This window comes from Melanotaenia boesemani, chromosome 4, assembly GCF_017639745.1.
Source record: "Melanotaenia boesemani isolate fMelBoe1 chromosome 4, fMelBoe1.pri, whole genome shotgun sequence".
NCBI classification, from domain to species: domain Eukaryota; kingdom Metazoa; phylum Chordata; class Actinopteri; order Atheriniformes; family Melanotaeniidae; genus Melanotaenia; species Melanotaenia boesemani.
The window spans coordinates 23,562,216-23,590,194 of NC_055685.1; the positions used below are offsets into that span (position 1 = coordinate 23,562,216).

Here is a 27,979-nt window from a genome sequence, read left to right on the forward strand (position 1 = left end):
CATTCCTCGTCCTTTTCTTCTTCTTCTTCTGTTAATTTAAAGCCGCCGCCCTCGTCTTCTTCTTCTTCCTCTTCTTCTTCTTCTTCTACTTCATATTTATTTTCGGCTGTTGCGCGATGGTTGTTTTATTATTTATTTGTCTGATGTTTATACTGACAGTTGGGATTGTAACGCATTACCGGACTCATTTACTGTAATAATATTACCAAAATATAGTTAGTAACGCGTTGTATTACTTCGTTACTGCCAAACGTAGTATATTAGAGTAACGAGTTACCTTTGTAACGCGTTACCCCCAACACTGTTAATGAGTATATCCAAACTTGAGGGGTTTGAACAGTGGCCTCTCTGTGCAGCGTTTGCATGTTTTCCCCATGTATGCGTGGGTTCTCTATGGGTACTCTGGCTTACTCCCATCGTCCAAAGACGTATATTAGGCTAATCTGAACACATCACACCAGTTTTGAAATCTTTACACTGGCTTCCAGTCAGTCACAGAATAGATTTTAAAACCCTTCTCATTGTTTACAAATCCCAAAATGGTTTAGGCCCAGAATACATCTGTGATATGTTCAGAGAATATAAACCTAGCAGAGCTCTTAGATCCAAAGACTCTGGTCAACTAGTCCAGACCAGAGTACAGACTAAACATGGAGAAGCAGCATTTAGCTGTTATGCTGCAAACAAATGGAACAAACTGCCAGTGGAGATTAAACTTTCCCCAAATGTAGACATTTTTAAATCCAGGTTAAAAACATTTCTTTTCTCATGCGCCTATGCATGAAACCTGCACGGTAACTTTTTTAACTTATCTTGCTTTTAATCATTTTAATGTAATTTATTATTTTATTGTATTTGTGCATTGATTATGTGTTGATGCCTTTTACTGTTCTAAATATTTGTTTTATGTAAACCACTTTGAATCGTCCTGTACATGAAATGTGCTATACAAATAAACTGCCTTGCCCTTGCCTAATTGGTTATTTGTCTCTCTATACCCTACAATGAACTGGCGAGCTGTCCAGGGTGTACTCTGCTTCTCACCTGTAAACTGCTGGGATAGGCTCCAGCTTCCCAGTGACCCTGAATTGGACTAAGCAGTATAGAAGATGGATGAATGGATGGATGGATGGATGGAGTAGATCCAAACTTTTAAGTGGTATTGTATGGCCATTATGTCTTATGTAGACATAGCATGCAGCGTTTGGCATTTTTTTAAATTCAGTTGCATCAGAAGGCAGTGGAGTAAGATCAAGGTCCTGCTGAAGTGGAATAATGTAGAAGAGGGTCTTCCCAACACCTGAAACACTGCAAAGTGTAAACAGTTAGTTTACACTTAATATTTGCTTGCAATTCATTATATTCCAGCCATGCCTTTCTGTGCAGATAAACAGCCCTCTGATGGTGAATTTGGTCTGTAGTTCATTTGTTAAGCCACAGTTAAGGTTCAGATAAGAAAAAAATCTGGACTTTGTTCAGCAGTGTGATCATACTGGAAGTAGCTGAAATCAGATAATTTAAAATGGAAATTTACTTCAGCCCTGGAGGACTATATGTTACATCCACATACATGATCTTTTGAAATCAACCCATCTTTAATGTCTGTATGAGAAGCAGCAGGAATTATCTCACAGAAAAGAGAGACATTAAAAATGTGAAAACAAACACAAACTTCTGATATTAAGCTAAATTAATGCCTACTGTATGGGATGCATTCTGCTTCATCACAGTATTTATGTCTCTATCAGTTTTAGATTTACATTACAGTATTTGAGTTATGGGCATGCTGGGTGGGGGAAGTCTTGTCACAAGGGGGATTAATCAGTACAGTACCAAACTCAAACCCAGTGAAGGATCCAATGACTTCCAGCTATTAACAGCAGGTTATATTGAGGAATAACAGGAAAATGATCACTGTATTCTTGGCACTCGGCACACCATTGTTACTGCAGCCTCAGAGGCTTCACATCTGCCAGGGAGAGGAAAGTCTGGGTTTCCCTGCTTAGGCAGCTGCCCCCACAACCCGACTCCAGATAAGCGGCAGACAAATGATGGATGGAATGTTTCTTCATTCATTTTTGTCTGAACAAACTTGAAATGATTTCCAGCATATTCTGTGGTTGATAATCACACAAAGAAGTTTGTAATCATATACCCTTTCAATTATTACATCCTCTATCTTTACTTGTCTCCCAATATCTGTACTACAGTTTCCAAATAACATGATTTTTGTTTCATTTAAATTGACTGAAAATTTATTACTTTATTTCCTGTGTGATTTTTCCTAGAACCTGATGCAAGTCTTCTCCAGTGCATAGAACATTGGTACCATCTGCAAATAGGGCAGATTTTAAAATATCAGAAACTTTCCAAATATCATTTATGTAGAGAATAAAAACTATTGGCCCCAACACTGAACCCTGGGTGACTCCACAAACAATGTCCAAACAATCTGACTTGTGTTCACTAATCCTCACATACTGTTGCTTCTTTGTTAAATAGCTCCATATTCATTTCAGCACAACCCTTCTCACCACATACTGCTTCAATTTATTCATCAAAATACCATGGCCAATAGTGTCAAAAGTGTTTTTGAGGTTAATAAATACTCCTGCTGCAAAAAGTTCCTGATCTATACAGTTAGTTATTTCCTATATTACATGCATCATCACCAAAGATGTTGATCTGTTTTTTCTACATCTATACTGACAGTTTGATAAAATATCATGTTTGTCAATAAATTTATCCAATCTTTTAATAAATAACTTTTCCAAGATTTTAGAAAACTGTGACAGCAATGAAACGAGCCTGTAATTTGTAAATTGGTGTTAGTCTCCTATTTTGAAAAATAGTGTAACTTTTGCAATTTTCATTTTACTTGGAAATGTGACAGTTTGAGATGATAAATTGCAGATACGTGTTAACCATTTAGAAATTCATAGCATAGCCTTTTTGAGTATTGCCATGTCAATTTCATTCTAGTCTGTTGATGTCTTATTTTTGCATTAACTTAAGATATTTATTATCTAATTTTCTTCAACTTTGGACAGAGTTGAAGAATACATACTCGTGTATATATACAGTACATTCATGGTCATTTAAAATTACCATGACGCTGGTAATTGCAGCAGTTTCTGCAATTACAACAATTATAAATTAATAATTAGAATTATTTTTAGTTTGATCATGTTATTGTATCTGTATTCATTGTTGTAGTTTTAGATGGATTAATAACTATATCCATACAATTTGACAATGAGTTCTTCTGTACACATGAAGACTTCAGTGTTGACTGTGGCTATGGTGACAAAGAAGACTATTTAGGGTCATAAAGATCCCTTCACAGATGTGAAATGTTGGGAACCTCTCTTTTTCACAAATTCACTGCTGAGGAAATGCAGATGCTTCTGAAATATGCATCCTCTGGTTCAAGTCATTTGTTTTATTTTTCTGCTGTTTGTAATTCTGGACACTTTAGTTTTGCTTTGTTTTTTCCTTTATGGTAATACATTTAATCTGTATTAACGCCCTGTTGAATTGTGGTAAAATACTTAAGCTTTAATTACAAAGTGAATGACCATGAGCGAGGAGCCATGAGACTGTATCACTTAACTGTGAATTTTCCTTGATTTTCTATGTTGTGTCTCTGCACTGCTGATGAGTGCGTCTGTGCTAGAACTTTACTCTGGATGATATCCTTTCTATGCTCAAGTTGTTCTTACATTCAGTTCTTCAGATGACTTGATTCACCTTGTCTATCTTTACAAATGATGCACTGCAGTAAGTGTTTTCTTTGTTTTCTGCAGATGGAAACATCTTGCAATGAATAAAACTTATAAAATCCAGCTCTTTGACACTCCAGGTCTTATAATTTTGCAGATTTCTCTCCAAAAAAGAGAATTTGAGATAAAATATATGATATGAGATAAATGAACACTGCTTGAGTGAGTCTGGTTTGAGTGGTGTTTTCCATGAACTTCATAAAAAGGACAGTGCTCACAAATATACATCAGTTTCAAATTGAACTTAGGTCTAAAAAGAGCCTGGAACTGACTTGTGATGTTATCATGATTTCCTGTCAGTACATTAAATTAGTTATTAAAAATCCAGGATAAACAAGTGTATTAAATTGAACCAGAATCTATTTTAACATAAACTATTAGACTAATTACATACAGTAGCTTCTGTATATGCAGGCTTCTGGGTCAGCCCCTGAGACAGCAGCAGATTCCTTCATCTTTAAAAAGACAAAAAGAAATAACGGATTAAATGTCTGTATTTGTGTGTTTTATAAAAACAGTCAAACTTTTTGGGACATACCTGTTTCACAGTAAATTGGAATTAGGTCTTTTTTTCTGTCTTTTGTTACAGATGGTGCTGATAGTCTATTTGGAAATATATCATTTGTCAGCTGAAAATGTTTTATTAATTTACCACAAGGCTGTTGATGTTTGTGTCATTGTTTTGATAAGCATGCTGGCCGGGAAACACTTTTATATTTGCAATATTTTGTGTTTTCCGTTCAGTCTATGACAATAAGAGACTGAAAAGCATTAGGATAAACATGTGATAATCAGGATGGTGTATTTTTATTGTAGGTTTTTGTTTCATTTCAAATCAATGTTCTTATATCAGTAAACCTGTTGGAAACTTGTCTAATGATTTTAGGCTTAAAACGTTCCTTTTAGATAAAGCTTAGGACAACTTTAGGTCACCCATAGCCATCCATGTTGTTATGCTACTGTAATCTTAGTCATTGTTTAAATATTTTGGTTTATTTAAATTAATTAATAAACAGGTCTGCCATCTTATAGAATATTATTTAGGTACTTTAGTTATTTTAACTATTAGTTAAATACCAGTTGCAGCACCTTACTTAATGTTTATAGAACACATCTTCTGATGCACTCAGATACATCATCAGTGATGTTTTCCAGGGTCATCAGCTGTTTCAGGTCGAAACATCATACACCCTCACATGGGCGACCCAGCCGGGGTTGATCAGGCACTGATTTGTGTCTGAGCAGCATTTTTCCACAGCTCACTCCACGCATGCACACAACACGAAAATGTCATTTCAGTGTGCAGAAAGAACACGTCCATAAATCCATCCTACCTTCAAGTTGGTGTCTAACAGCTGTACTTGTTTTGAGGCTTCTGTCAGCTGTATCTCATGAAAAAAAAAAAAAAACAACTTTCATTTTATATATGTATTATATGTATTTTTCATTGAAATTATAGGCCTACATTTAAAGTATTTTAAGCTCTTCACTTTTATAAAAGCCTAATAATAGAAACTTTCATTAATTTATACTGTCGAAGCGTACCTACCTTAATACTAATGCCTGTATGTTTTAGAATTGACTTTAAGATTTTATTGTATTAAAGCTTTAAAATGGACTGGCCCTCTAAATACATTACCAACTGCCTCCTAATTTACACTCCAGTGCACACTCTGAAGTCAGATGGCCAGTTCCAGCTCGTGGTGCTTAAGACGAGACTTAAAACTAGAGGGGACATGGGGCCTTCTCCGTAGTCTGCCCCAGACTCTGGAACGCTCTAGCCCTCCATGTCCCATCTGCCCCCACAGGGCAGTGCTTTAAGTCTTGTCTGAAGACCCACTTTTACTCTCTGGGTTTTAACACCCCATGAGTTGTGTGGTCTTCTGTGCCGTTTTATTTATTTTATCTTTTCACTTGTTTGTTTGAATTGTTTTAATTAATTAATTTTTCACTTTTTATTTTATCTATCTTTTTTTGTTTTTAATCTGTACGGTGGTGGCAGCTTAACAAATAGGTGGATGGCAGGAACCTCACAGAAACAAATAGATGAGTGAAAAGCAAAAATAGTTTTAATGTCAAAAATCCAGAAATAAGACCAGGTCCAGAAGGACTGTGGCAATGCAGAGTGGCTGGGGATCTTCCAATGTGCAGAAACTCAGGTGGCTGAATCCAGGGAACAAAAGATCAGGCAGTTGGCTTAAACTGAACTGAGAGGGACAAAAACAGACAAAATCACTTGAAGGGAAAAAATAAAAAGAACTCACTTGTTGGGTGGCCGTAGCCATACTATACCGCAATCTCAGGTGTTATGCTGGAGCCAAATAAGGAGCACCTGTGTCCAGTAATCAGCCACTCAGGAGAGCTAGGTGGAAAGAGGACCCAAACACAAATCCCAACAGTATTGTTGATGTTAATTTGCAGCACTTTTCAGACATGTCTTTGTTGTTAAAATACGCACAAAATCTGATCATTTGTTCCTTATTCTATTTCTGACATTTCCTGAAAATGTAATACTTCATAATACTTTAATAACGTTTGAGTTATGTTGCTAACAGACCAGTACTGCTGAAAACACAACCTCCATTATTTGATTAATTCCTCATTAGTTTCAGAAAACATTCCGGTGTCAACACAGCACTTGTGTAAGAAAGAGTCATGCACAGTTTTTTTTTTTTTTTTAAGATTCTTGAAATTCTGTTAGTTCACACAACTTCCTGTTCTGAAAGTCCATAGATTTCAGAATTCTGTTATATCGTTTTTTTTTTTTGTTTTTTTTTTTTACCAAAAGCACAACTTTGCAAAACGACAGAAACACACTTCATTTCGAATCTCGTTCCTTTAAAGTCACTGGATGGGGTTCGCACGCACTTTCATCTTAAGTCACCTCCCAATCGGAGTCCGCCCTCCCTCTCTTCCTCTTCTCTCCCTCGTTAGGCGAAGCCAAGGCTGTAACTTAGGAAATGCGAAACGTGAAAGTTAGTTAAAATTTGTATTGATTCTGTTAAATGGATGATCAGATAGTGGCTTTCATGGCAGTGCAGGGCTAATAAGGAATAGTTAACAAGAAAAGGGAGGTCGCGGCAGTCATGAGAGCTCAAAAGACAGGCTCAGGTGGAAATGGACTGAAAAGGTAAGAGTTTCAAATAATTTAAACTCCTGCAATCAAGCAGACTTTTAGAATCATCCAAAAGACACATCTTCTCTCATTAGCCCACTCGAAAGTTCACTTTGAGTTCCTTTTATTGTCTTGTATTGCTATTTGCTATTACATACATCAATAGCTCCTAGTGGGGACATAATTGTAAACTTCAGCTTGGTTAAATTAAGTTGGTTGCATTTGTGTTCCCAGTAAGGGGAAGATGAGGATGCGCAGAAATGCGTGTTACCGTTACTTATTTTCATGTGAAGAAAATGCCACAATGGTGCGAAATGTCCACATGGGTATTTATTTCCCTTTCAATTATACAGTATAATATTCGCTATTTCTGCCAGAGAGCACGTATAAATTAATATAATATAATAAAGGAAACATCGGTTTTTAACACGGCCAAACATAAATGAAAAATAAATTTGGGAGCGTGTGTTTATTGCAAAAAGGCAAAGCCTCTGCGTGATATGGATTTAAAACAATGTGCTTTGGTGTAAAATAAATTGAGCGACATTTGGCGATAATCTGGTGAAGATCGTGTTCTACATAAAAATAGCTGCAAATCTAAAATGAAGACTATCAGTAGGCCCAATAAGGAAGAGGGCGGAGTGAAGGATCACACTTTTAGCTTCTTTTGACATCAAGCGTTCAGTTTGCAGTATTTTTTAAAGTAGGTATGTGTGGTGGTGAAGGGAGGGGCAGCTGTTGCGATTTCCTTCAGTGTCAGGGTGAGTTTCAACATGTTTCAGCTACTTGCTGCATGTTAAAAGTAGTCCACATTAAATTAAGCAAATCAGCCATTTTCTCTCTTGAAAAACACACTAAATGAAAAAAATATTCATTACATTTCAGATGTGAGTGAAAAAAAAAATTGCAATACATTAAATTTTTATAAAATAAGCCTATTTATTGTACCAAACTCTCTTAAACGTGGACATCTGCAGTGTGTCATTTCTGTAGAATGTTCATGGTTGAAGACATGTTACTTAACTACTTAGTCATATTGAAAATATACTGGGCATTTTAGTTAGTTCTTATTAAAAAAAAAAAAAAAAAGTTCAAAAACAGGAACAAACAGTGGTTTATTTCTGCAAAAATTTAGAAGCACAGTCATCAGTTGAATGGTTTTGCCTAAGAAAGTGTTGATTACAGCCAATGTTGATAGACCGTGCTAGATAACAAGCCCCAAAGTAGCTATATATATATATATATATATATATATATATATATTTATGTATATTGCCCATATTGAAAAATAAAGAAGAAAGTAAAAAAAAGATATAATTATATATTTATATCATTATATAAATATAATAGAAATTATGATGTTTGTAAAGTCCTTTAACCTGCACATCTAAACATGAAATTACACAACCTAGCCTGACAAATGGGTAGACCAACACTAACAATCATTTCACTCTTCTATCTTGGCATCTTGATCATCATTCCATCATTGTACTCTACAGTAACTTTCCACATGCCTCATTCTCTGAAGCTCCTCCACAAATGGGCAGTAAAGCCTATATTGTAATGCTATATGCTTCATATAGTCCAATCTTCACTGCAACAGTGCACATACCAAATTTACGGCTCAACATAATGACTTTGCAAAAGTTTGCAAGGGTATTTTCTTGATTATTCCACAATTACAAAAAAAAAAAAAAAAAAAAAAAAAAAAATCAGCAAGCAAAGGCAAGTTTTATTTGAACATTTCATGTATAAGACTATTCAAGGTGCTTTCCTTAAAACATTAAAGGTACTACAGCAGGTGCAGGAAGCATTAAAAAGCACATTAAAACCAAACTTAAAAAAAATAAAATGTATAAAAATACAAAGAGAAGTAAATTAAATAAAATAGATCAAATTTATGAATAAAATGGGCTGCACAGTGGTGTGGTGGTTAGCACCGCAGCCTTACAGGAAGAAAGTCGCTGGTTTAAACTTCGGCTGGGGGAGGTTCGAACCTTGAGGGAGGTGGCCTTTCTGTGTGGAGTTTGCATGTTAGGTTAACTGATGACTCTAAATTCTCTCTAGGAGTGAGTGTGAATGGTTGTTTGTCCCCTATGTGTTGGCCCTGCGATGGACTGGTGACCTGTCCAGGGTGTTCCCTGCCTCTCACCGGTTAATACTGGGATAGGCTCCAGCTTACCCGCGACCCACAATAAGACTAAGCGGTACAGAGAATGAATGAATATAAATAAAATTTTCAGTGTAAGAAAATTATTGTTTTTATATAAGTCAGTAAATAGCAAAGATTCAGCAGACCTGCAGTTTTCTGCAGAGTTTGTTCCACATTAAAGGAGCATTAAAGCTGAATGCTGCTTCTCCATGTTTAGATTTGACCTTGATGAAAGCAAGCAAGTCCTTAATTCCTCCTGGGTCTCCCCAACAGTCACAAACTAAAAATCGGTTTTACAATCATGAAATGCCCACAAGCAAACAGTCTGAGAAGAACCAATTATATTCAGTATTTTATGAGTTCATTTTTTGTTGCTCAAAGTTCATCTTAATTATCTCAAAGTGAAAATTTTTCAGTTTAGATTTTAAGACAAAATCTTCACATTTGCCATATAACTGAAACAAAAGATAGTTGGTCACATTTTTGAATAGTTAGTCCTCTCCATGTTCATGTTATTAATGGCAAGTTGCCTTTTTATGTGTTTTATTTTGCTTTTGCAAGACTTTATATAATAATTGTTAAAAACAGGTGCAAACTGGAGTGACCCTTTTATGAAATGTTTGATTCGTCACCTAACTTTTGAAAGCAATTCTTTGTGTGATTTGTCAGGAAAGGATGAAATAATATCCCAGGACCTGTCTTTTAGACATACACAGGATCATTAGCTGCTGCCTTGTTGACACGTTTGAAGCCATGGCAGAGGAGGAGGTTGTCAGGTAGAGAGAACTGGTAGGTAAAAGTGCAATTGTGGTAGACCCAAAGGCAGAGTGATTAAAAAAAAAGTGTACATATTTAATGAATTATAGTGAAATGTTTAAATCTATTTGTTGAATTTATTGTCTTTTTATTAATTTCACTCAATTGATTTAATTTTTTATACTTTTTGTTTATTGATTGGAGGTTTTATTTTGTCTAAGCAACTGGTGTCACAGAATTTCCTTCTGGATTGATGAATCTTATCTCATCCAGTTGCTGGTGGGTGACAAACGAGCCATAAATCAAACTTAGCTGTCACATGAAGCCCCAGGCTGAAAAGGTTTTCAAGTGCAGGTTCTTAGCTTTGGGTCATGGCATTTTAATGGTGTCCATTATGAATCTCAATGTGTCATCAAAACAGGTTGTATTGCTTTAACCTCCACAACATGGGTGGATGCAGGAGTGTGGACAGAGAGGCACTGGCCCTACTGAAATCTAACTGCCCATGAAGTATCCCTCTCGCTGGTATATGCTGTTTTTCTTTCTTTTTTTTTCTTTTTTTTTTCCAGTAATAGTATCTTTGCCCTAACTGTTCCAAGAGCCACAGGTGGTCACTACCTCCCAGGAGACAAGCCTGTAATAATTTTCATCAAATGGTACAATACAGTACAGTTCAGTTTGACTCACTTTTGTTTGGGTTTTCATTGCTCTTACTCACTCCCTTGTCACATCGCGATGACGCATGCGGTGCTCTACCTCCCTTCTCCTCCTCAGCTGACAAAAGTGAAGTAGTATGCTAGTGTCGAGCTGCTGCTTCTAAACTATAATCAAAATCAAAGCGAAAATGGTTCTTATTATGTGGTCTTCCATGTTGCAGCCGAAAAGAAAAGAAGCAGGATCTGGAGTGGAGGTTGTTTTCTTATGGTAGATGTAAATACGCCATGTCTGCCCCCTGTCCAATCAGAACCCTTCCCAACCCCGAAATCTTAAGGGGAATAGAATAAAGGGCGATAAACACGTTTTCCATGTAAACCTGAATTCGGAATTACTATTTCCATGTAAATGTAATGGAGAATACTATAATTCTGAATTTTTTAATTCTGAATAATTAATTTCAAATCAGTACCATATAATGAAGTTGAAACACTTAAGAGAGTTTTGGTTGATCAGGAAGTGGGTGTAAATAACTCATCTGAATGTCCAACACACAATTTACACTAGAAATTATGACTATCTGTGCACACAGATTACAGACTAAATACATGAGTATATTTATTGAATTTGGAGTTGCAGGGATTTTTTCTCTGCTAATGGAGTTGATCCCTGCAGTGCAATGCTTTTGTTATGATGGTCATCAGATATTCAACTTTCTCTGACCTAAAAGCCAGTATAATAAGTTGATAGTCATGTATACTCCTCACTTGTAAGTCAAGACATGAGATTCCAGCTATCTTGCAGCCTGATAAGCTCAATCAATTTCATAATTTAGTCCACAAATTGTTGGTGTTACAGAACCTACATATAACAAAAATTAAAAAAAAAATGTGAAAAATGTAGGTTCATATGAAAATAGTCAACAATAGATGAATTTAAAAAGTTGTGATTTATCAAATGTCTATCTATTTGAAATAGTTATGTTAAGAGGATGTTTAACTGAGAATAAAAATGTTTTGTTAATGCACAAATTCTCTTTATGATTTATAACGTATTTGGCATAATGTCAGTTGGGTCAGGGGGATTTAAATCAACTTCAAATTTAACTTCAACTTCAAAATGTGAAAAAAAGTTTCAGAAACACTGATTTAGTAGCTGCCTCATGTACACAGTAACAATGTCCTCAATGCAACTGGCACACGTTCAAGTATCGGCTTAGCACCCTTTGCTGAGTGTCATTTCCTGCTCATTCTTAGCCCATTTCCTGTCAAGATACTTTCAACTGTCTCTGAGAAAAGGAGAAAAAAAGGGAACGTGATGGTGACTGTTGCATTTTATAAAGAGGATGTATTGTAGCCAGTGTGCAGATAATTACTTACAAGGCAAATGCTTATAACTCGAACAGAACAACAAATATGCTCAGAAATTATTCTGTAATTTATATTTTTCAAACAGGAAAAAATTATTATTGTGACGACTACCTGTCATCCTTATATTTGGACGTAAGTCCTAGTTCATCATACACCAGAACTGCTCAGAAGTACTCAACACACTAAGTATCAAGAGCTGCACTAACAACTCAGTAAGTGTTTTTATTCTGAGCAACTCATATATAACAATGGATAAAAAATTTGTGATCATGTCATTGAAATACACAAAACAATAGGTTTGTGATGAATAACATGTGAAATTGGGTTGGATTTGTAAGACAAACCAAAGCGTCTAACAAGGAGCCAAAGGCCTTTAAACTTCCTCCCACCAGCGTGTGAAATAAAGTGTGTCCTTAGGTGTGAGAGAACTACAAAGAAAACCAATTACAGATACATATTATACTAGTGCATTGGGCTTTGAATATATTTTTAACTGTTTTCACAATTAAATCTATAGTGAACATATTTCATATTTGTATATATGTGTACTATTATTTTTCACTGTAAATATAGATTATAAAAGAATATGAGCATGTCTCATTTCCTTTAGTGAGATTCATCTTGTGAGCATTTATATTATGAGCATTTATGACCATGACACACATGCACACACACACAAATACACACGTGTATACATATATATATATATATATATATATATATTAGGGGTGGGACTTTAATGCTTTAATTACGATTAATTAATTACAAGGAAACTTGACAACTTTACATGTTACTCAGCTGGCCCAAGTTCAGGGCTCATTACCAAGTTGTACAGAACCCAAGAGCAAAATCTGCTTCATTTGAATCAGGTGTGTTAAAACAAGAAAACAACTAAAACCTGCATGGCCGTGGCCCTCAAGATCCAGAGTTAAAGAACCCTGGTTTAAACAGAGTACCAACTGGGATAAAGTTTTGTCAGTAGTGAAAAAAACAATAGACTTATCATGCCAGTGTCTGGAGAAAATTTAATAAAAAGCTGGATAAAAGAGAATTTTTTAAAATTAAATGAAGTCAAAACTGAGATTATTCTGTTTGGTAGTAAAAAGAGAAGAGGGTCACCATTGGTAAACACCTGAAAACACAGGCCCTTGCTATCAGAAGTCTGGATGAGTAAGGTTTAATAAAGTTTATTATAGAAAAGAAAAATAAAGACTTGTACAGGTGGTCAAAGGAGGCTTTGAAGTGCAAAGACAAAGAAAGCTGTTTTCTACCCCGTGTTGTCAGGGTGGCCTGAATGACCAGATAAGACGGTCTGCTTCTCTCTCATAACAATCTATCTTATCTTGCAGATGTCCTGTCTTCATGCAACCCAGTGTCTCTTTTGAGAAGCACAGTGTCCCCAGTCCAGGGTCAGAGTCTCTCAGGCCGAAAAATACATAAGTGCATACTCAGAAAAAAGATGGATAAAAATTAATATGAAAAGAATGAAAATATAATGGAAATTATAACAAAGGAAAGTCCCACCACACAAAACATAAGAAACTATAGGGACTTGAATTGGCATCTTACTCACAATTATCTAAGCAAATGCAGCAGTTCCAATAAACTTAAAAAGGTTATTCTTAACCCAAAACAATTTACACTATCCTATCCCAACACATGCTAACCTTATTCTAATAACACAAGTAACCACACAAAACAAAAGGAAACTTAAAGAGCAGCCTAAAGAGCTGAGCACAATCTAATTCCAAAACCAAACTTAAATCCGAGACTACTCGTTTAACTCTACAAACAAATCACACAGTCAGGTTTAACCCTGCTGAAACCACACACTAAGCTATACAATATTTACCACCACCAGGCCACAGAATGCACACACAGTCACCAGTGTTGGGAAAGTTACTTCCCAAGTGTAATATATTTCACATTACCAGTTACTTTCAATTTTAAGTAATACATTTCTTTACAATATTACTCTCTGTATAAAGTAATAAGTAACATATTACTTTTCAGTTACTTTTCACCAAAATAAGCATTTAGGACAAGGCATTATGCAATGAAGGTGCGCAATATTTTGTCATGGTGAATAGTTCTCATTTAAATGTAGTTCCTCATTATTATAGTATGTGTGTGGCAACAAAGTCTAATGAGGTTGCATCAGAAAGTAGTTGTTAATATGAACTGCTGAATTACAATAATGTAATGATATGGAAGAATTAAACGACATGATGTGATACAAACTCTTGTTCTACACCTCATTGTTCTTTTCGATTTCTCTGATGTATTCAAAATAGTGAGAGTAAACCCACTTAGAAAATGTCGAGTCGGTTGCCATCATTCCTCGTCCTTTTCTTCTTCTTCTTCTGTTAATTTAAAGCCGCCGCCCTCGTCTTCTTCTTCTTCCTCTTCTTCTTCTTCTTCTACTTCATATTTATTTTCGGCTGTTGCGTGATGGTTGTTTTATTATTTATTTGTCTGATGTTTATACTGACAGTTGGGATTGTAACGCATTACCGGACTCATTTACTGTAATAATATTACCAAAATATAGTTAGTAACGCGTTGTATTACTTCGTTACTGCCAAACGTAGTATATTAGAGTAACGAGTTACCTTTGTAACGCGTTACCCCCAACACTGACAGTCACCAAGCCACCACTAAACCGGCGAACTGAGGGGAAAACCGTCTGAGCCAAACAGCTTCTCCCTCCTGAATGATCACAGCCGCTGTGCTTTATTTCCGGGTGGTGGGTATCTTGCGTCGTAATTGGTTGGGTGCTTGGCCAACTCGAGGGGAGAAGACAGAGGTGTGTCGGGTTCAGCCACTCAGACACATGGAACAGGAGCTGGTGTTTGCATACCAGATGAGCCTCAGGTGGCAGCAATGAGTGGCTTCCTTAATGCACTAAGACACCTTTTTACTAATTAAAGTAAAACAACAGAATTAAAAGTTCATGTTACGTCCTCGTGCTCTAGGGGTAAGGAGGACGGAACACAAAGAGAGCCGAATACCAGAGTTAAACGAAAAGACAATTTATTTCAACAAAATGGGTCCAGACACCGCTCTGGTATCGGCCACACAAAACAAAACGAAATGGTTAATCAACTTAAAGTGTCCCGTTACAGGGTAACACAAGCACTATAATAATCAAAAGGGAATGTCCACAAAAAACAGGGTAATCAACTTAAAGTGTCCCGTTAAAGGGTATCACAAAAGACTAGGATAATAACCAAAAGAAAATGTCCACAAAACGGGAAACACGCACAAAGGCGGAATTAGATATACCAAACAAAACCAAAATGAACTTCACCTCACTCAGGGTAGGGAACACCACACACATCAACTTAAAGTCCTTAATGTTATTCTTTAACTCGCCAAATTCACACACAATAGTCCACAATTCTCTCAGCCTGGCAGGCATGTGTCCCACTGTCCACAGCTGCCCCGAATGATGCTGCTGATGAGGCTATGTAGGGCTCCAATGACGAACAGCCCGCCTTCCGATAACGAGCCGGCCAATCCAGGTGCCAGGTGAGGGGGTGGGGCGGTGCCACATGATGCACCCTGTCAGTCAGCTCAGCTGTCACCAGGCTGCAGTCCTGCTGGTCGCCGAGCCGGCAAGCAGGCGGCCGTAACAGTTCAGTTTCCCAGAAAGACCAGGAGAAACTCATCAATGCATTCATCTTTAGTAGACTGGATTAATGTAATGGTCTTCAAACAGGACTTCCGAATGTAGCGGTTGGCACCATAGGGTGTCGCTGTGTCGGTGGGGGCTGTTCCTCTATAAAAGGGGAAGTGGCACTGTAGTAGGGAGTGCCAGTTTCCTGTTGGAGTTGCCAGGACGTTGCTGGGCCATGTCAGTCTTGGTGCAAGGTGATTTTAGCAGCATCAGGGCTGGGATCTGAGTGATGTTGATCCTGGGAAAAGAGTGTTGACTGAGTAAGGGAATTCAACGCTGCAGCTGTTGGGTACCATTGCCTGCTGTCCTTTTAAGGTTTTTTGTTTTAAAGTTAGTCCGCTCCTGGTCCGAGTTGTCTCTGATGGTGCTGATTGTACGAGCGGACTAACTGTTTAACCTTTTGTTTGTTTGTTTTGTTTGTTTGGGCACTCCCCTGCGAATGAGTTTAGTCCTCCTGTCAGTAGCCACCCGGAACCGTTCTACATCCGACTCTTGTGCATGCAGACATGGGTGTTAGTTTGCAGTGGGTTGCAGTGCAATCGTGTGTGGTTTTGGTTTTGCCCGCTATAGGGCCGGTTACCTAAGCGGGTTCTCCGCCTTTGTGGTGTGCGGTTCTAGTCAGGTGGGAGTAGGCAGGTTCCGGGTTAGACGACAGGAGGAGCAGATGGGGATGACCCCCTAAGTGTATGTTATTAATAAACTGACTTAAAACTTTACATTGTTTATTCTTTATTAAATTTACGTTACACACTTTCCCCTGGTAACACTAAAAAGAGCATTAAACATATGTAGCTCATCCAGGACTAACTGCTACAGACTAAAGGCCCATTTATGCTCCCTTACTTGCATAAATAGCGACGTCAAATATTGTCATATGTCGCCATCCTCGTAATTCCATGCATGTTTTGCATTGCCATGGTTGTTGAGTCCATTCTTCCACTAGTGGGCAGTGCTAAGTTCACTCCCGCGAGCCGACATCGTTTCAGACACCGTTTGGCAGTGGTAATGTATCGCTCTAAAGTTGTTTCCAACCACCCAACACGCCCTAATCACTCGCATATAGTCTTTCTTCAAAAGAAATTCAACAGTTGTTGTGCCCGTCTTCATTTTTCTTCTCATTTTTTGTTCCTTCCGTGATTCTCTAGTTCTTCTCTAGTTTCTTTCTTACCCTGGTCACATGTTAGCTATTGTGCTAAGCAATGCCCCCACGATTTCCAGTGGTACTGCTCCGTCTTTTGTGCCAAGCGACGGATAGCTAAGCTCCCTGAAAACAGACCAAACTACTCACATAACAAACACAGAAGATGGACGGAAACTGTCCATACGTCTCCATATACGTCTTCTGGGTCAAGCATAAATGGGCCTTAAGAGATCTGTATTTGTCAAGTGTCTTAGAGTGCCTTTTTAGACTATGCAAAGAATATGTGGAAATTAGTCCTACTCTTAAACTTAAGAGTAAAAGCTATTTATCAGCTTTCTCAAGTCTAAGAATCATTCCTACTCCTCCAAACATTTTAGAGACCTCCAGAGGTTAGGAGTTGCCTCGGTCCCACAAGGACCAATGTCTCTCTGCTCTAACACACCTGACTCAAATTAATCAGTCATTGCACAAAACTTAATAGGCTGTTGGATTCATTTAATTTGTGTCAGGTTAAAGTTAGAGACGTATTTAGTTGGTTTCTTTTATCATGGCTTCTAATCATTTAGCTAAATTTCCCTTTTATGATGTCTTTTCTGTGGTCAACTAACTCTACAAGTGGAAGTATCTCCTCCTCTTTCCAGTTTGTTTTGTTTTGTGTTTCTTTTTTTTTTATTCCATGTTGGTCTGTCCAATATATTTTTAAAGGAGTTAAATTAGGAATTATTATTTTTTTAATCATCGACATTTTATGTATTTTGTATAATTTTGTTGAATATTGTCAAAATATACACTCCCATTGTCCATTTAACGATTGACTGAGATGTCTCTGTAAGATTTTTCGATATTCTTAGATAAATGATTCCATTCAGTGATTGGTTAATTCAGTGGACTCTGAAGTGAAATATGACCCCTGAACACATCACATCAGTTCTAAAATCTTTTCACTGGCTTTCAGTCAGTCAGAATAGATTTTAAAACCCTTCTGATCGTTTACAAATCACAGAATGGTTTCAGCCCCACAATACATCTGTGATATGTTCAGAGAATATAAACCTAGCAGAGCTCTGGTCAACTAGTCCAGGCCAAAGTCCAGAATAAACATGGAGAAGCAGCATTTAGCTGTTATGCTGCAAACAAGTGGAACAAACTGCCAGTGGAGATTAAACTTTCACCAAATGTAGACATTTTTAAATCCAGGTTAAAAACGTTTATTTTCTCATGCACCTATGCATGAAATCTGCACAGTAACTTTTTAATTTATCTTACTTTTAATCACTTCAATTTTATATATGATTTTATTGGATCTGTTGCTGCCTTTAGCCTCATTTTAATGCTTTCTTTTCACTGTCTGTAAAGCTTTTAATGTTTTATGGAAAGCACTCTGAATTGTGTTGTACATGACATGTGCTATACAAATTAACTTGCCTTGCCTATTGTAACATAACAATATTGGGGGGAAATGAGTATTAGTGATATACTCACCATTTTTTATATTTTTTTCTCTTTTTAGGCAATCTGTTGAGAGCCTGTGCTGTCAGAAGAAGCCTCCGCTCCACTTCTGGTTCAAGTTCCTGCTTCTGCTTTGTCTCCTGGTCTTCATTTTGTGTTTTGATCTGTCCAACCGCTCTTTGTCATGGTGGGAGAGATTTCCACTGCACAGACTCTACAAATGGCTTTTCAACAAGTCCAATCAAGTTAACGTACCACCTTATAAAGTTCATCCAAAGCACAAAGCTGTCTTTCCTGAAAAAACCACAGGCCCTCCTGCTGTGCGACCTAAAGGTATCCAGTACCACCAAGCCTATCCACGCAACTACCGTTTTATTATGGATAACCCAGAGGTTTGCCAAAAAGAAACCCCTTTCCTGGTCCTGATGGTTCCAGTAGAACCAAGTAACGTTCAAGCTCGGGATGCAATCCGGCAAACATGGGGAAAAAAAAGCCTGGTTCAGGGGCAGTTGGTGGTCACTTTGTTCATGTTGGGTCGATCTGGTGAAGATGATTCTGAGAAGCTGAAACAGGAGAATTTACAGCATCATGACTTGATCCAGAGTGACTTCATGGACACGTATGTTAATCTGACCATCAAAACCATGGTGATCATGGACTGGTTGACCACACGCTGCCGTAAGGCAACCTACGCCATGAAGGTTGACTCTGACATGTTTCTGAACATCGACAATCTGGTGATCATGCTTAAAAAAGCAGAAATCCCCACGAAGGAATACCTGACAGGGAATATTATGTGGAACATCCCAGTAATCCGTTCAAAGGATTCAAAGTGGTATGTTCCAGAGGAGATGTTTCCTGATTCTAAATACCCAACATACACTATGGGTATGGGATATATCTTTTCCAATGATCTTCCAGAGAAATTTGTAAAAGTCTCAAAAATGATAAAACCCTTTAACATAGAGGATGCTTATATTGGAATGTGCATGAAAAAGCTAGGACTTGAACTCACACCTCCACCCAATCCTTCCCAGTTCAAGACTTATAACACAAAGTACAACCGCTGTGAGTACTCGCAGATAATCACCTACATTCTTGGATCTCCACAAGAGTTGGTGAACTATTGGACAGATTTAAAGAAGCCTGGACCACACTGTTAGGATAATAAAATTATATAGAAGCACTGAGAAGTTGATTGAAGGGGCTGGTTTATCTATAGAGTTCACAGCGAAGGAGCCATTTATTATAGTTACAGGATTTTTAAGATGATCAAAATGCACTGTAGTGCAAAAACAAAACTTTATCTTTTTAAGTTGTTTTTGTGTTTAAAACTCTTTCCTGGCTTCTGGAAAAAAAATTAAATAGTTTTCATGGTTATATCCCTTTTTGTGTTCTAATGTTTTTAAACATTATGCACAAAAGCAGCTTCCATCATTGAAACAATGACATCAACTGAACAATATAAGGTCTAATAAAATCATTTCCAGGAATCGTGTGCTAGAAAAATGTTTTATTGTGTTGGCTGTCACATACATTCTTGGATCTCCACAAGAGTTGGTGAACTATTGGAGAGATTTCAAGAAGCCTGGACCACACTGTTAGGATGATATACTATATAGAAGCACTAAGAAATTGCCCTGGGTAGTTAAATCTACTTTTCACTTTTACTGTAAAAGGCCTGTCAGGGTTACTAGATTTGATTTTCTTTTTTTTTTGTTTTTAAAACTTTTATGACTTCTGGAGCAAAATGTAAAACTAAAAAATTAACTGTAAAATTATGAGGAGCTAGTGCCTACTGAAATGTTTTATTGATTGACTGATGGTAGGATGAAATGAGAGATTAGCTGGATTAGCTGGTGGATTGGGGCTTTGTCATCATTAATGAGGGCTTTGATCCAGTCTGTTGTGGTGAGCTAAACCAAAAGCCAAAGCTTTCAGTTTACTGATCAATCTATGTTCCAACCCTATACTACGGTAATGAGATTTGAGTATGGGCTGAAAGAATGAAATGGCGGATCCAAGCTGCTGAAATGACCGTCCTTCAGAAGGTGGCTGTGGCTCAACCTAAGAGATTGAGTGAGGAGCTCATACATTCAGAGGGAGCTTAGAGTAGAGCTGCTGCTCCTCTGTATAGGAAGGACCCAGCTGAGGTGGTTCAGGCATCTATAGGATTTCCCTGGTTGCCTCCTCATGAATGTTATCTTAGCACATCTCACTGGGAGGAGACCCTGTGACAGACCCAGGACCTTCTGGTAGGAAGGATTATCTCTTCTGGCCTGATAATGCCTTGGATTCCCCAAGGAAGAGCAGGAGAGTGTTGCTGGGGAGAGAGATATTTGGAAGTCCTTCCTGAACTTGTTGGTTCCACAACCTAACCTTGTTAAAAAAAAAAAGAAAAAAAAGAAAGTAGAAGTCAAATGGATGAATGTTGTACAGTCATAACAAAATTGCAAAGTGTCCCTACAATTATTTTTTTTCAAGCAACAAATCTTTTTAATCCTCTGAAAGCAGGAGGTGAGGAGGTCAGTCCTTTTAGTTTTTGTTTTCTTTTTTTCTTTCTTTTTTCTTATTTTGAGTGATTTTGTGTTACACTCAACATCTACATACCATTTGCATTTTGTGTTGCTCCTCATTCACTACTGATGAGAAGAAGGATGAAGAAAAGGAAATAACATGCAAATGATTTGAGAAAATATTTTGTGTTTTGTCTGCTCAGCACTGTGTAAGTATATATTTATTTACACAAAAAAGTTATTTAGATGCCATGCATCTATATTACTTTGGCAGGGTTTGGTGTAAAAAAAAGAAAAAAAAAACATTGGAAGGACTTTCTACTTTCTAAAGGTCCACTCTGCTTATATTCACATTGTGACATGAAATTATGAATGTCAACTGTGGGGGAGACTAAATAAAAGATTACTGTAGATAAAACAGTTAAGAAAACACAGAAAGATTGTCTTTAAAGAACTAATGTTTGAATTTGACTAGCTTACATAACTGAAATTACATTACATTACATTACTTCTCTTATCAAACTTAGAATACCACAGGCCAAACAACACTGAGGGTGTTGCATAACCACATGTTATGTTGTTAGGAAACAGCTGCATGTTTCTGCATGACCACCTCCAAAGAGAACACATGGTACATACAAGCATGCATATGTTAGGATGTTTACTTATTCTCACACTTACCTCTGGTGCAAGGCTAAAATTAGATCAGTCACAAAATATATTATGAAATTTATACTTATGTGGAAAATATTTTGGAAATTGATGTGCTGTTAACACTGAGCATAGTGGGACATCTAGTGGCGGAGGAAGCTTATTACAGTAGAGACATGGTGTTGATCAATCTTTAAAATCCACCCATAGTTAATTGAAACCATACCACATGTATCTTTTAATAAACAGCGAGCAACTTAAATAGCTGTTTTTGTAATTAAAAAGTCGTTATCAGCCATTGTAGTTATATTAGCAAAATTTTAGGACCAACAAATTATTCCTTTCCATTTTATTAATCTGTCTTTGAAGTTTCAATGGAATTGCAGGAAATGTAGGGATTTGTAGTCTAAATCATGCAAAACAGATGGATGCATATTTATTCCCATACTCAAACACAGCAATGGTTTCATGATAATTTGATTGCAATCTTCGTCACCGGCTGATAAAAATGCTTCAAATCTCAACAGTTTAGGAGGTGAATAAATTTATTAGGCTATTTTCATTTTTTTAAGTCTTTTTCTCCTTTTTTGTGTAATAAATTACGTTCAAAGATGCATCAAAACTGCATCTCTGCTGTTTGTAACAAACGAAACCGTGAGATGATCGGGTAAAAATTCGTGGAGTCCCAACAAGAAGCTGATCTAGTTGAGGGTGGCATGGACGTGTCGTCAACACACACGTCTGTGAACTTTTCGCGTTGTACGCATGCGCAAAAGGCACAGGCAGCACGTCTCGATGGGTAGACGTGCTACCTGAAATGGTCATGAAATGAACAGGAACATGAGTTCAGGAAATTTATCTGGCTCACAAAAGACAATTGAGAGAAAACGTCCCGTCGAACTGCTAGAAAAGAAAACATAGGTAAGTGAGAGGAAAGGAAAACGTTTCCGTATCGCGTTTCCGCAGCTCAACCTTCACGACTCTGTTTGGCAACTTGGCGTGTTTTAGGTAAACAAAATTTTACTTTGCCGAGATATTGGCTCACTAACATCACAGTACACGCCGCAGGTTGGCAGTTACAGGGTCATAACGAACGTAAATATATTTTATTTTTAAATTCACCATGAAATAAACTCTACTGTGACGAGAAGAGTCTTAATATAGACTTGTGGGAAAAGGGACCAATAATTTTTGTAGTTTCATTATCAACTTGGCTTCCGCAGTCCTTCACGAGATCAGCTCCGTGGTGGTAAAGTTTCACAGGGCTCACGTTCCCAAGTTTGTCCTTGCACGTCTGCGCCGTCGCTGGTGTCTGCAGCTGCGGTGTTCTTTGTGTGTGTTGTTGCTCAGCGTTCAGGTGGGCTCACCTGAGACAGCAGATGAAAGTGCAGCTTCTGGAAATGTATTTGTCAGTGATCGGAGGCGCTCGTGTGGGCTGAACTGCGATCGGCAGTGGCGTGCAAAGATAATTTGGGGTCAAGGGGTCAGTGAAGAACCTTGTGCAGTGTGTGGAACCACCGGCTGCCTTATTATAGCAGTGAGATAAAAAAGAAAAAAGTTTTACAAAATTGCAATTGTATTTAAATATGTTAAAAATTATAGCATATTATCCCAAACTAGCAACCGCAGATTGTGAACTCAAGTGCAACAGATTAATAAGCCTTTGTATCATTGTAAATGACATTAAATAAACAAATAACCATTAGAAATAACACATTGATCGCTGTGGGTGGGCCCAAATTATCAAATGAATTTTGACTTTATAAGAGGACAAATTCCAGTTTAACAATTCAATCCACCCATGTCAAAGGAGATTAGGTGTAGAATACAATTTAAAAGAAGTTTTTTTTTTCTTCTACTATTGGGGGGAAAAAAACCAAAAACTTTTGCAGACACTAAAAGCAGAGTCAGCAGATATCAGATGTAACAGGACAGATTTAACAGAAAATAGAACATTTAATCTATGAATAACAAAGTAAATCGAGTCATTTCAACTAATATTCAGACTTTAGAATTAAATGACAGACAGGTTGAAATCAGTAAATCAAAAAACTAAACAGCAACTTTATGTGAGAGACATTCAGATGGACTAAATTTAGTACAAAACAACATAAATGTTTAGCAAAACACAGACGTTTTCATCTTCCACAACTACCACATCCCAGCCAAAGAGGAACTGTGGTGGAACACAATAAGCTACTACATAATATACATAATATGTAAATATGTAAAACATATTATGTTTGTCTTAGAGAAAGGCAACTAGAGTTCAACCAAACTGGTTCTGTTTAATTGTGTGCAACTTCAGCTATGTAAAACATCAGGAAACAGATGCAGCAGACAAAAAACGGACATACTAAACATGTACTTGCGACTTACTCCACTTACTGCAGTAAGGATGAGTTGGACTGGGTTTTATCCAGCTGCAGATGATGCCTCCAGAGGAAAAGGAGAAGATGGGACACATGCACCTGTGGTTGCTGCAGCTGTTGATATCTTGCTAGGTCTTGCAGGAACGCTGGAGTTGAAGACTTTGAGTTCTGTCTTCAGCTGGTCCTCGTCTTCTCCATAGAAATCATTGGCTGTGTCCGAATGTCCACCCTACTCCCTAACCCCTCGTTCACTACATAGGGCTGCACTACATAGCACACTACAGAGTGACTCATTCTCTTGGCGATCCGGACACAAAGCTGCCTATTTTTTCCTCGCCGCAAACCGTGACTACCGGCGTCACCACGGCAACCACAACCCGTGTCATGATGTAATTCCAAATCCAATCCAAAGTTGTGTGTAAATATTCTTATTCCTTATGTTGTATTTTATTCTTTGTTTGTTTGCTTATAGATAATTTCGTGCAGCTCAATTTTTTTCGCTTCCTTGTGCCATGTTGAGCTTCTGCCCGCAATGCATATATTGACCCGTCTAGTGACCATCGATGTGCACTACTTTTCAAGATGCATTGTGGGTAATTTTGAGTGCCCTACTTTTTTCTTTCTGGACATTCGGACACTCCGACAAAATGGCTTGACCCCTAAATAGGGCACTATGTAGGGAGTAGGGTGCATATTCGGGCACAGCCATAGAGAAAGTGGACAGCTTCCTTGGCCCAACACTGTTGGGTTTTGTTGGAAAATGCACTGAAACTTTCCATTCCCTCTCCTGACCAGGCACTACAGTACTGGAATGTTGAGACTATCTGCCTTCTCTGATGAACATCCAAATACTTCCCCAAACTTCTCCTCAGATCTCATGGTTTGCAATGTGTGAAGCACACCATCAGTTACCTTGTAGGCTGTTGAATGGTCCAAACGTTCTTCCTGCAGAGAATCCGATGCCACAGCAGTGACTTCAAACACTGGGGTGATGATTTCCAGGCAGAGAATAAACACAAAGTTGATGGCATTTCTGTACATCTGAGCATCACCTCGGGCCAGGTTAGGTGGATCGCTGTCACTGAAGTCATCAAAGAGTTTCAAAATAGCTTTCAGTTTTCTCTGGAGGGTCTTCAGTGCTTTCTCTCTGCAAGCCTGACTTCTGCTGGAGCTTCATCACATACTGTCCAGGATACAGTGACTCCTGCCATTTCACCCAGACAGCATGGCACTTTGGGGGTCAAAAAGTGCAAAAAGCATACAATTTCTCCACAAGGTTAAAGAATGTAACAAAATAGTTGTTGGACTTTGATGCTTCCACTAGGACAAGACAGAGACAGTGTGTTTTGCAGTGCACATAGAAGGCCCCCTCATTGTGTGCACTTATTCTGGCTTGAAGATTGCCACATCTTCACTGGTCTCATTTGATTCAATTCAACGATGCATCATGATGCATCATTATGTGTTGCATCCTCAATTTTCATTATTACTGCACATTGCTACTTTCATCATCAATGAATACAAGCAGTTGGATAATCATGACCTCCTTGTTTAGTTATGATTATTTCAGAAATCACTGTGAATGTCTTCATATTGAAAAATGTCATAAACATGTATATTTAAAAAATATTTAATGGCAATGGTGACAGCGTTTGTGATAAAATGTGTTTATCTTAAAATGTGGAATGATATTGCATGAATTACTCTACTGTGGCATCCTTATTGTCTAAAAACATACAAACGTTTTAATAAGCTTTCAGTTTTATGTATTACTGTTTAACATGTTCTGTTTTGACAAGACTTCACATCCATCTGAATTTAATGTTTCATTTTTAATTTTCTAGGAACAGTGGGCAGTTTTTCACAAGGTTTTGCTGGAGAATCTACTGTCCATGAAGACACAGGTATGTACACTGTGGCATATGCTGGGTCCAGAAATATGTTGACACTGACATTAGTTCTGTAATTTTTATGACATTTTTCTTTGGGTCCAGAGTGCCCAAAGGCATTTGACACACCTTGCCCCAGAGGCAGGGTGTACCCTGGTAAAGCAGCTAGGATATGCTCCAGCCGCATACCACAAACCTGAATTGGATGAACTGGGTATAGAAAATGGATAGATGGAACCTATAAACTAAAGCCATCCCATAGCCTTTAATATATAGAAAAAACAATCAATTCTTTTTGAGAACTTGGTATCAGTGGAAATGATGAAGAAAAACTACCTATAATCACAGAAGAAACCTCTTGCATACTGACTTGTTTGAGTGTTTTTCACATGACATGATTTATGACTGTATCACCTTAAAATGAAGATGATTGTGCAAATATTAACAAAAAGTGACCTCCAGGCCTTTTTATGTTGTAGAAGTCACCTGTGTGTTCTTTAGTGTTCTGTGTTTGCCCTAAATTGGATTGATAAATCTCCACTGACGACTCCTTTGAGTTCACATTATGGGTTCACAGCAGTTTCCAAGTACAAATGATGTCCTTATGATGACTTCTTATGACCGATTAATGGGAACGACAGAGCTCTCTCAAAACCTTAACTTTAGAATCTGAGCTATAAGTTCAAATTCATTATATAAAATAGTAAAAATTGTGAGTTCATTTTTTCTTGATCTAATTTGTCTTGTATGTTTGTGCATGTAAAAAAATGGCCATTAAAAGGCTAATATACAGAAAGTCAGCATGTTCTCTGTAGGTAGTGATAGGATATCACTTAACACACACATATTCCTCGAAACGTTTTACTATCATGCTAACAGATGTTTCTTCTCTCTGTAGGTAAAATGGTTTACAGGAAACATCTAAAAAGCTTCATGGTCTGCATCATGGTTGCGGTGACAGTCGTCAACATATGTCTTAATCTTAACGTACAATCAGAGTTCTGGTATTTGCATCCTAACGGACAATCCCGATTCTTAAAATTGTCAGAACGTTATTTTGTGGCCTATCCAAGGAATTATACATTTATCATGGATGAAACCCTGACATGTAAGACCACAACTCCTTTCCTGATCCTGATGGTTCCTGTTGCACCAAGTGACGTTCCTGCCCGTGATGCCATCCGAAATACATGGGGAAAGAAGAAAGTTGTTCTTGGTCGGCTGGTTGAGACTCTGTTTGTATTGGGTTTACCTGGAGGAAATGATGCTGAGCAGCAGCAGGAGCAACTCAAACAGGAGAATGCGAAACATCACGACCTCATTCAAGGAAATTTCAAGGACAGCTATCACAATTTGACCATCAAGACCATGGTCATACTGAAGTGGGTGGCTCAGCACTGTGCCAAGACTTCTTATGTTTTAAAGATTGACTCGGATATATTACTTCACGTCCAGAATCTGGTTAAATTGTTGTTAGATCCCAGAACAGCCAAAAAAAATTACATGACAGGTTTGATATGGTGGCATAGCCCAGTTGTTAGAAACCCATTCAGAAAGTTCTACATGCCAAGATTTATCATTCATGAGCCAGAATACCCCCCATATGCTCTGGGCATGGCCTATGTCATGTCTATGGACCTCCCAAAGAAAATCTTGGATGTGTCACCTCAAATTAAACCTGTCTACATTGAAGATGCCTACCTGGGCATGTGTTTAAAACGTCTGGGTCTTTCTCCTACTGACCCTCCTAAAAAATCTATGTTTGTTATTAACCCTTTGTTTTCTCTGAGCAATTGTAGGCTCTCAAAAGTGATTGCTGTGACAACAAAAAGCACTTCACATATGCTGTGGTACTGGAAGAGGATCATACAGGGAGCTCAGTGCTTAACTTCATCATAAACTTTACATAAACTTTCTAATTGTGGGACCCTTGGTTTTTATCATGTATACAGTTAAAATATTTAAAAAAGGGTTTTGTTTGTTTGTAAAATGAAAATGTATTTTTAAATTTGAAAAGTTTTGCACTTGACGTTTACTATTTATGTTACATTTATGACAACACTGTATTTGTATATCTGTAGGACACACGGGTCAGCAAAAACAAGCCAAGTTACATTATGACAGTGACCAAAGGTGCAACCCACTACACGTGTCTTTCTTAGCCTGAGCTGCTTGCTCATATTAGTGTCTTGGTTATAGTTTTGTGGTTTATTCTCTCTTTCTTTAGATCAGCATTGTATGGGGTAATTATTTTTCTTTCCATTCAGTGTTTCTAAAACCATCTCTGCATGGTTAGCTAAATAATATAATGTTTAAGGTTTGAGTAGAATTTTTTTTCTTCACATGTATCTGCTCAGTTTTTTAGTAATGCAGCATATGAACAAAAGTCTGTTAGGTCACATGTAACAATTAAAAATCAGGTAGAGTTAATGGGTTCATGCTCCTCCAGTAAA

At 37.6% G+C, this 27,979-nt stretch overlaps 2 protein-coding genes across 2 annotated transcripts; both read left to right on the forward strand.

The window, feature by feature from the left end:
* The first annotated feature begins 6,682 nt into the window (after positions 1-6,682).
* On the forward strand, positions 6,683-21,034 carry LOC121638563 (beta-1,3-galactosyltransferase 1-like). Its single transcript, XM_041983408.1, has 2 exons — positions 6,683-6,912; positions 18,160-21,034. The coding sequence occupies exons 1-2, from the start codon at positions 6,869-6,871 to the stop codon at positions 19,259-19,261; spliced, it is 1,146 nt and encodes a 381-aa protein (XP_041839342.1). The 5' UTR covers positions 6,683-6,868; the 3' UTR covers positions 19,262-21,034.
* LOC121638564 (beta-1,3-galactosyltransferase 5-like) lies at positions 14,631-27,976 on the forward strand. Its single transcript, XM_041983409.1, has 4 exons — positions 14,631-14,635; positions 16,452-16,457; positions 25,506-25,541; positions 26,425-27,976. Exon 4 carries the CDS (start codon positions 26,430-26,432, stop codon positions 27,423-27,425), a length of 996 nt encoding a protein of 331 aa, XP_041839343.1. The 5' UTR covers positions 14,631-14,635; positions 16,452-16,457; positions 25,506-25,541; positions 26,425-26,429; the 3' UTR covers positions 27,426-27,976.
* The last annotated feature ends 3 nt before the right edge of the window (positions 27,977-27,979 follow it).

Bases quoted from the DNA above. Each gene is read 5' to 3' on its own strand.
- LOC121638563 (XM_041983408.1), top strand. From the start codon at position 6,869: ATGAGAGCTCAAAAGACAGGCTCAGGTGGAAATGGACTGAAAAG. The intron at 6,913-18,159 runs GTAAGAGTTTCA...TTCTCTTTTTAG, and splicing joins GGTGGAAATGGACTGAAAAG to GCAATCTGTTGAGAGCCTGT.
- LOC121638564 (XM_041983409.1), top strand. From the start codon at position 26,430: ATGGTTTACAGGAAACATCTAAAAAGCTTCATGGTCTGCATCATGGTT.